Source organism: Pseudoliparis swirei, chromosome 23 (assembly GCF_029220125.1).
Source record: "Pseudoliparis swirei isolate HS2019 ecotype Mariana Trench chromosome 23, NWPU_hadal_v1, whole genome shotgun sequence".
Lineage (NCBI taxonomy): Eukaryota > Metazoa > Chordata > Actinopteri > Perciformes > Liparidae > Pseudoliparis > Pseudoliparis swirei.
In genome coordinates, this window is record NC_079410.1 from 16178853 (window position 1) to 16192704 (window position 13852).

At 44.0% G+C, this 13852-nt stretch overlaps 1 protein-coding gene across 1 annotated transcript; it reads right to left on the minus strand.

Annotated features, from left to right (window-relative positions):
- Positions 1-2106: 2106 nt before the first annotated feature.
- rab5c (RAB5C, member RAS oncogene family) lies at positions 2107-11927 on the minus strand. The gene is made up of 6 exons (XM_056406351.1): positions 11835-11927; positions 6220-6531; positions 4512-4663; positions 4186-4308; positions 3991-4084; positions 2107-3394 (listed from the first exon to the last, which is right to left on the minus strand). Exons 2-6 carry the CDS (start codon positions 6383-6385, stop codon positions 3267-3269), a joined length of 663 nt encoding a protein of 220 aa, XP_056262326.1. The 5' UTR covers positions 6386-6531; positions 11835-11927; the 3' UTR covers positions 2107-3266.
- Positions 11928-13852: the final 1925 nt, after the last annotated feature.

A 13852-nucleotide genomic window follows, 5' to 3' on the forward strand; every position in this document is an offset into this window, starting at 1 on the left:
CAAAACAATATTAAATATAGTACAGCAGTAATGTACAGCACTATCTTATTGCATATTGTCAGTAAGTGTCTACAAAGACACTAATTAATATATATATATATATTAATTAGTGTCTTTTATATATATACACACACATCCATCTGTGTATCTAGCTATTTTAGCTATCTATCTATCTAGCTAAACCGCAGCTCCTCCATTCTGTGATCATGAAAGTGAATTCTTCCGCTGTCCGGGCACTTCAGTGAAGCTTGTCACTAAATCGTCGCAGACTCGTCACTGCGGCCGACCCTCCGTCTGCTGGCACTTTTTAACTAGTAGTGGCACTTTTTAACTAGTAGTGGCACTTTTTGACTAGTAGTGGCATCTGCTGGCAACTGCTGGCAAGTGCCGGCAAGTGCCACTGAGTAGCTGCGGCACCTGCTGGCAAGTGCTGGCAAGTGCCACTGAGTAGCTGTGGCAACTACTGGCAAGTGCCACTGAGTGCCAGCGTCGCTAGGGGGATCTCGCCCCTACTGGCAAAGTAACGGAGATACGCCACGCCCCCTCAACGACGCGTATGACGGGGTTAAGCCACAAACAGTCGGGCTAGTAAACTCACGCGAGTGAGCGCTGTCAGTTCTGTTTGTGACGGGTTCACACATGCTGACCAATGGATCTCCAGGACCTTTACAGGACTTTAAACCAAATGTCCATGATTAAAAATTTTGTGAAAACTCTGTGTATACATGAAAAAGTGAGAAGATATAGTGTGTATGTACCTCTTTCCCGCCTGTGACGGGCTTTGTAGCGTCGGCGTCGGTCTTAAAGTTCGTCTTGAGAATGGCGTTATAATTATATCCTCGACCAAATCGATATCTTCTTCTCCTTCCGCCATTCTGGGTTGAAAAAACAGCTTAGTAGTACGCGAATTAATTCGTTTATCAAATTCAGTTTCCTAGTTCTGAAGTTCTGCATATACCTGCCCATAGGACCCGCCTCTCAATATTGGTAATCCAATCAAAAGACGTGCACGCACTACGCCTGCTAGCTGGCTCCTGTATAACACTGGAGCCAGCTAGCTGGCCTACAATAGCCAACTCTAAAGCTGATTGGTTGACCCTAAATTTTAATTTCCATTCACTTTAAGCTACCTGCGCCCGCAATGTTGATTCTGAAGGCCTGAGGGCAGATTTTAGACCCCTGGCAACACATGATGGCTGAATATGATTGGATAAAAGATCTAACATAAAGACCAGCCCTCCAAATCTCAACCTGGGGCTGGAAGCGCAACCAAGAGGAACGCTATGAAATAAAGAGTATAACTCTTACTCTGGGGAATAATTGAATACATATTTGTGCGGAAATATATTTTTTAAAAAATTATATTCTGATGATGTTTAGGCCAGCAGAGAAGGTCTTGCTGGCCCCGACAGCCCACCACTGTAATAAACTAACATATTTTGAAAAGCATCCTGTGTATTAATTTAGTAGTTGTCTCAGTAAGATTATTAATAATTATCTGTATCAATATTGTTTTGCGTTTCTAAGGGTGGTTAGTACAGTAAATCAACAATAAGTTTTGATGTTAAATATGAAGCTCTACTAAATTCAGTAGATGTCAACAAACAGCCTTACTGCAATAACAATTGCATTTCTATTTACTAATAGAGAAAATATTAGGAATACTGCAGTCTCCCGCTATATATTCTAATTATTTTGTGTCTGTACATCTGGCTTAGACTTGGCTGAGTAGGTTGTTGCACTTGAAAGCAACACGATTTGTGATTACGGCTAAATAATAAATAAACATTTCACTGGTAGTCATCATTAGTAAAACATTAAATGAAAAAAAAAAATCAGTCATCTATATTTGAACATTCCAAAAAAAGATTAAACAAGCATTCAGAAAGCATACCATCCCCTTGTTTATTGGTAAAATTACATTTTTGCTTCTTCTTCTTCATCATCTCCCCATGACCCCACCCTCCCCATTACCCCCCCACCCCACAGCAGTGGTTGCTGTGCAGGTCTGTTGTGCTCGTGGTGGATGACATTACAGTTGAAAGCATTCCCCTCTGATATGAAGAGTAAAAACCGAGAGAGAAAAGAAAAGCCGACGATAACATCTCAAGTCACGAAGATGGTGAGACAGAACCAGTGCATTTAATACCATAGAGCTTCAGAAGAAAAGAAATTAACACGTAAAAAAAAAAAAAAAAATTCCATCAAAAATAATTAAGGTCGACAAAACATGTAGAGATTGGGAAGATATTGTTTGACAATAACTAATGATTGATTATGAACTTCAAAAGTCTGATAGGAATACAGCAAGGTTGTCAACACGCAGCTGTGATTTTGGTCAAGAAAAACAAATCTGGTTTTATGAATTTGTCTTTGTACAATGAGGATTCAAAAACATGACATTAACACTAAAATTACTTACGAGTGACTATGTTAATAAAGTCCTATTTACTGTATATGGTTTGGTAACATGGATGAGTCATTGTAAAACCGTAAAGGCTTTATAATCCTATTAAACGGCCGGTGTCAAAAGAAGTTGAATTAATAATAGTGACAACAATGTAATATTTCATTCTACACAGATCTATCAAGAAGGAAAGATCTGTTCATTGCTGTTACAAACCTTCTCTCTCTCTCCATCTTTTCCAAGAAGCTGACCAGGAACCAGCCAGAGAAGCGAAGGACTGCTGCATGCACCTGGAGTTTAAACGGTTGTTGACGCGACCATGATGGACATACTAATAACTTGATGGTGCATGAGGACGCAGGGGGCAGAGGAGGAAGGACATCGAGCCTGCTGAGAGCAATTCCTGTTAATTTCATTTTTTCCCCCCTCTTCTACACAAATACAGAAAAGAAACGATGAGCAAAGCGGCCCTTTTAAGTGCCGTTGATAATGACGGATCTTTTGTTTTCTTTCCTTCATCCATGAATGGGACGATTTATTCCCCCCCCTGAGGTGACGTCAAGTGTCCATCATCAAGAGAGAGGTCGTGGATTGGCAAGTCCTGGGGTTGAAATGGGATTCTTCAATAAGCCTGTGGGTGGATTTCGTGGTGGCGGTTGGTTCAGCCGTCAGAGGGCCGGGCGGTTGACGGGCCCGTGGACTCGTTTGCCAAACAGTTAATTGGTGCCGTGTTGCTCATTGGGTGGTTGGTCCGACCATGGTTGTGTTTGACCAATGGGACATTGTTTGACAGCCGGCTAATATCTGGTCTGGTCGATCAACCCGAGGATCGGTTGGATCAGCTGACTCGGCGTGTTCGTTAGTTCCCGCCGCCACAGCAATGGCCGCTTCTGCCCTGCGGCGCCGCCTCCTGCAGGTCCACGCCGCCTCGGGTTCGGCCGGCAGCGCCATGTCCACCCTGAGGCTCGTTCTTAGGAAGCTTCTTGGCTGTTTTGGGGGTTTGGAACACAACAAGTTAATTACCGCACGACGGCAACAATTGATTATTTTCATGATTGATTATCAGGACAGGCGATAGTTTTGTTAATAAAACATCAGGAAATGGTGAAACTATTTTTCTCAAGTTCGAGGTGACGTCATCGAATGATCTGTATTACATTTATTGTAATGCTGGACAAGAAATACAAAAAAACAAAGTTAAAGATAATATGTTGGAGGAATAATAACTATAGAAATAGCCGATAGTCTCCCCGATGGTCTCGTTTACATGCATGTAGGTCACATGAAGGCACCAGTGTTAAATTGTCTTTGATTGTCTTTAAGTAAACAACAATCTGAAATGTGACAATTTTCCATGTTTCCTCGTCTTGCATTGCAAGCACATTCTCCGAGATTTGAACAGATGGTCACATAAAATAAGACATTTGAAAATTCTATCTTGAACTCTAGGAAATTATATTCCCAATTTTTTTTTATTGCTTCATTAAAAAAATGGCAGATAAATTTAACACCGACTATCAAGACAGTTGCAGATTCTTCTGATCCATCGATTGGCAGAACGGTTCAACGTGTGGAGCACTTACCGATAGCCATAAAAATCTCGTTGACATTCATCGCCGTCTTGGCGGAGGTCTCCATGAACAGCAAGCTGTTGTCGTCGGCGTACGCCTGGGCCTCCTAAAGACGGAGGGGAAACGGACAAATTGACGACTTCATCGTATTAAAAAAAAATCACAAAAGACTTGAAGACTTTGACGTCCGACAGGACAGATCTTTACCTGGAAATCTATGGCTCTCTTGTTGGCCAGGTCAGCTTTGTTTCCTGCCAGTGCGATAACAATATTTGGGCTGGCTTGTCGCTGGAGCTCCTTTACCCAGTTCTTAGCACGTGTGAATGTATCCTTTAGAAAAAAGAAAAACATGCAGAAACATGAGACTCTGTGCTTTTACACTTTAAATCCCTGATGCAACTTTCATGTGCGAGTGAAAAGACCAAAGGTCTGCAGCCGTCTCTTGAATCAAGCAATCAACCCAAACTGGCAGAACGAGGGCTCAGCCCACAAATGACACGCGGCCGGCTGACGTCACGGCCCATGTGACTCACTGTGTTGGTGATGTCGTAGACCACGATGGCGGCCTGCGCTCCTCTGTAGTACATGGGCGCCAAGCTGTGATACCGTTCCTGTCCTGCGGTGTCCCAGATTTCAAACTTGACTGTTGTGTCATCCAAACATACCGTCTGGGTGAGGAAGGCAGCTGGAGAAACAAAAGAAAACACGCAGAAAATCAAAGACTTGTTATTTGCAAGGCGGAAGTTGAATTTCTAAACCTAAAAACAGGACCGTAGTCCAGAGCAAATAGTCTTCCCACTGCATTAGGAACACAAATAATCTCATCTAGAAACAAGATGGATCTATTTTTATAACGCCACACGACCGCACAGAACTCGGGTTTGAGGACCATCACAGGCTTCTACTGGTATAATAATGCCATGTGTATAAATACACGTGATTATACAGCGTTAATGGAAAGTGAAAGTATTTCTGATGGCTCGTGAAAGCACGTTTGCATTTGCTCGACGCATTGCAATCGGACACTAGCGCATGTCTTTTTGTCAGCTTTGTAACGCAGGCGCACAAAACGGCACCGAGACGAGAACAAAGTGGTGACGACGAGACCGGAGGACTTCAGACCCGCTCAAAGAAAAGCAGAGATCAAGACCAGGATGGGACGAGGAGGAATATTCACTCACTGGAATTGTAAGGAGACAAGGAAAGGACATTCAGATGGAGTTTGTGGTGCTCGATCGGCCGCGTATAGAGAAGGGGGAACATAGAACCGTACTGCGGCCCAGAAGCAGGAGGCACAGCTGCATTCAATCCGCTTAATCAGCCGGCCGTCACATGACCGAGGAAACCGAGCACTCACTTGCACATACTTTAAAGCTTTGTAATCTTTGACCAGGCATTCTGCTGACCACGAGGTTCAGTAGTGGAGAGAACATGCTGACTCGGCGAGTGCGAGCGCCGAGCATCCTGTCCACACATCCTACCGCCACATTACTCAGAAGACGTAGGAAACATGGGACGGTTCATGTCGGCTCAACGTTCTTTTTTATTTTTTTGGTGCAAAATGTCAAACGCTACAGCCGTAATGTTCTCGCTTTATATTCAACGACACGATTGCACAAGCGCCACAGATCTGCAGGAGGGCCAGGAAATCCCCATTGTTGGCTCAATACCTTCCTGTTTCAAGTAACCTCACTCCTCTGCTACCGAAGCACCGCCGAGTATCAGCAGAGGACGAGCGAGGAAATGTCGGTACTTTCTCAGCTCTTTGTTGTTAAAATATATTTAGAAAGGGAACGTTTCTGCAAAATCAGAATACATGCGAGGCTCAGTGAGGCGTAAAGAACTGGTTCCGCCACTCCCTCCCCTGCACAGGCGGCGACAACCGACACGCGAGTAATCAGTTCCTCTGGACCGGCAGAGACGGGTTTATCCTTTCAACTGACATGCCGAACATGTTTTTCAGAGGGAGCACCACATGGGAAGAAAATGGAGGTTCTCTACGGCCCCATTATCCACTCATGACAACGGGTCAAACAATGAGATGAAAACGCTCGACTCATTTTGCCATCATTGTTTAGGTATGAAAAGTCACAAGTGACACATTGTCATCTACGTTTTGAAGCACTTCATTGAGTGAGTGAGTATGTATATATATATATATATATACACACACATCTGAGCTGGAAAGACATACAGCCGCGAGGCCATGAGAGTTATGCGACTAAACACACAGGTCCTCACCTCCGATGGTGCTCTCCTGGTACTCGTGGAACTGGCCTTTGACAAAGCGCAGCACCAAGCTGGACTTTCCCACCGCTGACTCCCCCAGCAGCACGAGCTTAAACTGGCAGATCTTGTTGCTTGCTGCGGTGCCGTTGGTCCGCGCTGGTCCGCCTCGCCCTGCCATGGTGGAGAAATTCGGGAGAGAAGAAGGAGCTGGGAGAAGAGGGAGGACGTCCGGTTGACTTTAGGCTCGGTGCGGGGGTCGGGAGGGGGGGGTTGAGTTCAGGCAGGTAGATGAGCCAGAGGAACAGGAGACCTCGCCAGTGGGAGCTGGAAAACACAACATGTTGTTCAGAATGGGAAGCTGCTTTTCAAACTCAGGCTTTCCTTTAAAACAACTAGCAGAGTAGAATATTGATGTTCTAAATTAGTAAAGGTGTTTCATAAAAAAACAAGATGAATTCCTTGATTCTAGCTGGCACCTGACTGAAGAGTAAAGAGTCGTGTTAACTACAGTGCTTCTGCAAAACATATATGCACTACAACTTACACACAACTTAGACTTCAAGTTGTTGACACAGAAACATCCCACTGGGCCTGCAGGAGTTTGTAATGTAACCATGTTTAGTGTAAACAAGGGCTGAGAACTGATGGGTACTTTTACCTCATCAGAGCATAACAATGCAAACAGTTATAATGCACAAACAAAACGCTGTGGACCGGGTGCAAATCTACAGGATAATGATAATGAAGTATTAACATTAAGTTAAGGAAGTGAAACATGGTTCACAGCTTCCAGTGGCCATGTGGTGTTCAGAGCTACAATGAACCTGGAGCACAGACATCGGCGCTAAAGTTTCGTAAGTATTTCCTCCAGCCTAACTTCGCCAAATCATCCACAAACATGAGCCGACAAAGATGTAAGAAACTAGCCAGCGATCCATTCATCTCTACCTCAGTCTGCTTTATATGAAGCTTTGCCTAATCCTTGTTCAGTGGGCTGATGCACATGAGGTCAGCCAGCTTCTGCTTGGTCAAAGGACAGGAAATACAACTCAGCTCAAAGCAGGAAGTGAAGATTGCAGAAGACATTTTACTGCTGAGCACATTAAAAACATGGGATTAAAACACAGCCTCAGTTTGGTCACCGGGGCGACCGACTGCAGAAACAACGCCGATGAAGACGAGGAGGTTAGACTGTTGGGAAAGGCCGGTGAAGGAAACATGTCACCGCCGACAGTCTTTAGAGTTCATTAACACTTTAATTATTGCAGTTTGCTTGTGCTGGGCTCGTTGCTGAGCCGGCCTGAAGCTCGAGCATGTGACTAGAGACCCCGTCTCAGGCCACGAGGTATCCAGAACATCCTTCAGCTGACGGCGGATCAACCAAACATGCTGAATATGAATATGTGCAGCTCTATGTCGACCATGGTGTTTTGCTTAAGCTTCATTTTATAAATCCGTCAGCGTTGAGGCTAAATCATTTGTGTCCAAACTTCAGCCTGTTACCACATCGGGTTTCTTTTGGTATAGATTTTAACTTAAGAAAACAGCAGACATCAGCAGCAGTGCACCGACTTCAGGTCTCACTGGACTCCAACTAGCAGACACCCACCATCACACGGCTTCAACCAGCAGAGGGAGAGCGTCACAGCGGAGGCAGAAGCCGGATAAAGGGCACTCTGTTCACAGAGTCAACCAGACATGAGGGCTGGACTCATTTGATGAGCTGTCACCTGTTCACATTCCTCAGAAGACGAGCAGACGGAGGGATGGACTGGGTTCATGGGAACGGACCTAGAAAACACCTGAAGACTAGAAAACACCTAAAGACTAGAAAACACCTGAAGACTAGAAAACACCTAAAGACTAGAACACCTGAAGACTAGAACACCTGAAGACTAGAACACCTGAAGACTAGAACACCTGAAGACTAGAACACCTAAAGACTAGAACACCTGAAGACTAGAAAACACCTGAAGACTAGAAAACACCTGAAGTTTAGCGTGACTGTTTCTCATGAACTGAAGCTGTAGAAGGTTGATATTTAGCAAACTGTTGGCCATCATTCAAGTCAGACATGAACATTTACTTTTCTTGTAAAAGAAAACATGCATTAGCGCATTTCCAATTTGACACGATACACTTTCTGCTGGCTCAGTGAAACCAGCAATGAGAGGTTTGCATCAGACAGGTGCGCCATAGACATGTACCAACAACATCCCTCAGGAAAAGCTTTTGTTAAACGGCCAACTTCCATGCAAGTTGTTCTGTGCTGCTGCCGTTCACACGAGGAATGCAGTGAAATAAGCCTTCAAAAGACACGCGCAAAGCCTCCCATGCAAAGCAGATTATCAGCCCTGGGCCGATGATTTGTTTTTGCTTCCAACAGACACTGTAGAATACACGTATAAATAGTAAAATAACTTGGATGAGTTCCAAAGCAGTTAAGTCAAGAATGAGCATCCCATTTAAAAAGGAGGAAGACGTGTCCGTCGAGCAATCGGAGGCTTTTTTGTCGTTGCGCCGAGACGGAGCCGCACACATCTCGAGCGGCCTGCGTCGGACGCTTTGATGGCGCCCCTCACGGTCTCTGAAGACCTCCACGGGGAAGTGGGTCACAGAGAGACGGCGGCTCACGGAGAGGGGGAGGAGAACCGGCAGGAGCGAACGAGAGGAGCGCCTGTGAAATATTCATCGTGGCCTCCTGCATGCTCTGCTGCCAGCATCGTATCCAAGCACTTAGCAGGGGCCGCATTCAACACCTAAACACGAGAACACCCGTTCAAATTAAACGCAGATTAAACCTTCGCATCGATACACGGCAGTGGTATTTTCAAATTCAAAACCGGGATATAAATAAATGACACAATATTCTGACGTTTATTTGCCCGCTCGCGATGAAATCGTACGGCGAGGCGTGTGTTGTTTCACAGTAGATTTGGTGAAAGGTGCGCCGGCATGTCATGAGAAAATCTGAACTCACTCACATTCCATTTAAATATTAGTCAAACAACCTTTGCAGCTCGCATCACTATACCAGTTCCAAGAACACGAGCAGGGACTTGTGCTGCCGACTGCGTCCGAAGGGTGGGGTCCTCGGAGACCAGCTGGCGTCTGATACGAGGGGCTGCGTCGGCATCCTCCTCGTGTCTAGCGTGTCAAATGTTCAGCCTTTAACCCGAAAAGTAGCAAACTTCCACGCAGTGAAGCCATGAACTCGAGAGCTACGCATCATTGACGGAAAGCTCTCACGCGTAACACTTTGGTCCGAGAGACAAATGCAGAAGAATCCTCGAGAGCTCGAAAGAAACAGGAAGCCGAGGTAAGCCGTTCAACAGATCAGGTTTCTAATGAAGGCTTTGGGAACATTGACAGGGAAACTGGGGACATCACAGGAAAAGCAAACATGATGCTCATCACTAGCAATTAGCAAGGCCAGGAGGAAAGCTCAGGCACTTCCTCTTCTCAGGAGTGATGTTTAACACGCGCTGCCCCCAAAACAGGAATATAGTGAGCAGTCGGCCCCTTTAAAACCAGCACCTCATTGTGAAATCACACAAAAAAGACTGGGAAAAAAACAGACACATTAAATAACAGCAGTTAATTATTAAGGAAAGACCTTCTCTTACAAATGATTCCTTCATGCATTAAAATGAGAGCGAATAGTAGTTGAAATTCAAATGAAATCTCATCTGCATGACTGCAGTCCAAGAAACGTCCTTAAAAGTTCTTCTAGTAATCTAAATGATCCCTCGGCCTCTTTCAACGTAGTTTTAGTGAACAATGAAAACAGGTGCTTCATGATGTGCTCCTTCCTGGGGCCTTGTTGACGGCCTAAATGCACATAAAATAAATCTAATTACTCGGAAGTAGTAAATTCAACAGTACTGATCTGCAACTTAACATGCTGAAACATAGCCTGAGTAAAAAAAGAAAAGAGGTGTCCTTACATAAACCAATTATTATTATTATTAAGGAGTAGTGCTGCTTTGACAAGATGCGTCACCACTTCAGAAGGACAAGGTCCACACGTCATAAAACTTACAAGAGCTCAAACAAGTAACAGTCATTCCTCTCCTCAGACTCAAAGGTCCATGCTCGGTTCCCCTGAGTCAGGCTTTAAAAAAAAGCAGCCAAGATAATACAAACGTGTGAAATTGCTCTTGCAAAAAGTCACACCTTCACACACACAATATAATAGCAACCATGCTAAATGGTATAATTACAAGACAAACGCGGGGAGCACTAATGACAACGTTACTTAAGGTGTGAAAGTACAACCGTGCTGGCAGCGAATGGCCCTGTGAGAAACTGTGAAGTCTGCAAGTTAAAGCTTCAAGGCAAACGTGTGAAGTGATGTCTGCGATAATCGGACGATCACAACCATGACAGCAATTACAACAAGTATGCTTACAGCAACAAACCTTTGAGTTTTAACTCCTACATCTCCGACAAAATCAAGACCGTTTGCTGTCCTGGCTCCTCAGAGGTGGAACGAGCTCCTCTGACATCGGAAGTCTCTACATCTTCCGCAGGAAACTAAAAACACATCTTTACCGACTAGACCTTGAATAAAAACAGATTAGCACTAAAGTGGCTCTTCAATGGCACATGCTTGTGGTATTTTTTGTAGTTTAGCTTTCTTGAAGAAATTATACTTTCTTGATTCTTGTTGTTCTGAGTTTGTACTCATGGTTAAATGCACTTATTGAATTGTCACTTTGAATAAAAGTGTCTGCTAAAGGACATGTAATGATCGAGGGAAACCAGTTGCTTGGCGGTTATCTGTGACTTCAGGCTCACAACAGTTACGAGCCACTTGACTGAAGCTAGTGCAAGCTACCGATGGTGTTCCGTATGGTTACAAATAATAAAAGTTAGTGAGATAAACACGTGTACCCTGTCAGTCAGACAGGCGTCAGGCAGGTTCACCAACGGCTGAGCAGCGAACCCCGGCGAGGACGACGGTGACGCTCCACAACGTCAGTGGACGTGAGCTATGAAAAAGCCGGTCAGAATAAAGCGACCGCCATCGATAACTTTCGCAGCTCACCGTTGACCGTTAACGTCGCTCGTGCTGAGCAACTGGTCGACTTAACGTCGCTAACTGACGTCGCTAACTGACGTATTGATAACAGTTTGCTTAACGGTTAGCGCGAGCTCGGTGACGTCAGCTGTCGACAGAGAAACAGACTAGCTACAAAAAAAAAAAACCGTTGAGATAACAACCTGCCTCCCGGTGGCGTTGGGTTTGCTAGGTTAGCAGCGATAGCGTCACTCGGCAACTTTCCTTATTTCCCCCTCTCGGCCACACGTAGTCAGCTGTTTCACGGACTCGGGGACTCGAACTCGCGGTCGTGTCCGCCACAGCTTACGTTCGGCTCTGCCGGGTGTGCGCGAGGGCTTTCTGGACGAGCTATGGAGGTCCTCGCGGGGCTATAAACTCGGAGCCTCTCTCTGCCTCCTGTCTGGTGGACATTTCGACTGAACCCGGACTTGATCGGTGGACCAAAATGTGGCGGAGCGCGTCTAAATACAGGCAACAGCTCGCCGACAACCACAACGTCCCGCGTGGGGTCACGTGGGGATCTTTACCGCAGTCCCCAGTCGTCTCAAGTTGTTTAACTTACAGTACTTTGTTCTGCTTCCGTCGGTCTCATCGGCGGCGGCTGTCTTCTTCTTCTGAGGTTCTGGCCTTCCCTTCCGGTTAGCGATTTTTCCGGGAACGTCCCACTTGTTTGTCAGAGGCTGTTTGACCAATTACAACCGCTGTGTGCACGAGACGCCGCTTGCTGCACCACGGGGCCTTCTCCACTTCTAATTGACACATATAAGCACCGAGGCAATCAGTGTGTTCAAGTCCGACTCAATAATGTGTCTGATTTATGTTTAGGGTCAAACCTGAACACTGAAAACAGCCTTTTAAAGCGACAGATACGGTCAAGTTTAATACGAGTATTGTTGGAATTAAACAAAGTAGGTTTATTCAAATACTTTACTAAAATGTTAGTATTTCCTTGTTATGCTACTTTTACTCTCATTTGACAACAGTAGTTACCTGTTACATTGCATATTTAGATGATTAAAACAAATAATAAATTAGCTCGTCACATATTACTTCAAAAAATAAGCTATTGTCTTTGGTGAGGCTGGCCACAAGTACGGGGGAGGGGGTTTAGCGTGTTTGAGTGTCTCCTTATGCCTTAAACATCCTAAAAGGTGCAGTCAACTGTTAATCGTCATTAACATGCACACTAATATAATATAATATAGTATAACAAATGTTGAATGATGAGGTCAGTGCTTTAATAATTAAGCGGCACATGGCCTAATGAACTTATCTTGCTTTCATTCTGGTTCAGTGAAATCAAATATATTTATATATATATATATATATATATATTTAGGTGACTGAGGTATATTGCCAGCCTCCAATTTGTTGATAGCTGTACTCACGATGATGGTACTTGCCACGTAAGGTGTACTATAAGACAAATGCAAGCAACAGTCTGCATGACTGTTTCATCCTTAAATCAATTTTTAAAAAAAGTTGTATCACAATCAGGCGACCGATGAAACTATATCAAAATTAAATTAATCAGAGTGTGGCAATGCCCACAGGGGGACTCTGGTCGAGTCTTTTTTCTTGTATAATAGAATATACACTTTTATTAATCCCAAGGGGAAATTAGTTGGCTGAAATATAACGTAGAAAACATGGAATCAAAAATATTCCTAAATGTAAAAATATACAATGCAAAATATCCATCAACTGTACAGTTGTACTCTCTTTTTAAAGAAAATGAGGATCATAATGCTGTGCGGGAGGAAACGTCTGCCTTTTGTAGTAACCACCTGTCACCACTAAGCGGCGCTGCGCACCCGTACAGCTGCACATAACAAGATACACTGAATCGGTACTTGCTGTGATCTCCCTTGTGCTATTGCTTTTCGGTGAGCATAATAACTTGCTTTTATAAATATCTAAATAATCATGTGTTGAATGTTAAAGAGAGAAAGAGAGTGGTGCACATCGTGTCATAATAAACAGGAATACAACATAAGTTACAGAATGCTTTATTCTGTTGTGGCAGTACAGTTTCATGTTGTTTTCCGCATTTGGACAGGGATCGTTACTCAATGGAAGTCGTAAAGTTGCAGATTTCAGTTTTTGGGGTTTGGATTTTCTATTTGAGTGAAAATTATGAAATTGTGTTTTGAGTCTGGAGTCTTTGCTAATAAAAAAGCTAAATGTTTTCAAGATGTTGTGCATTTTTGTGTTGGTGTGGAGAAAAACTGCAATAGAGTTTTTGTAATGTCGCCACGGACGCATCGTTTTTTGCAAATATATAACAAATGCCATTTTTCCATTAGTGGGCATAGGCCTCATCACCAAATGTGTTACTTCCTTCAGCGATAGATAGGGACTTAACAGACGGTGAAGGTACAATTAGGTCATTATTATCATACATTACTACACAGCTTTGTTGATTAGCCACTTGATTCTGATTGGCAAGTTACGTAACTATATTATCTGGTATTTCTTTGTAGGAGACCGCTGCTATGAATAACATAATGTTGCTATGGATGAAATCAGTTTTAAATCAATATGTTTTGTCAAATTATGTATTCCTGTAATAATGAGCGG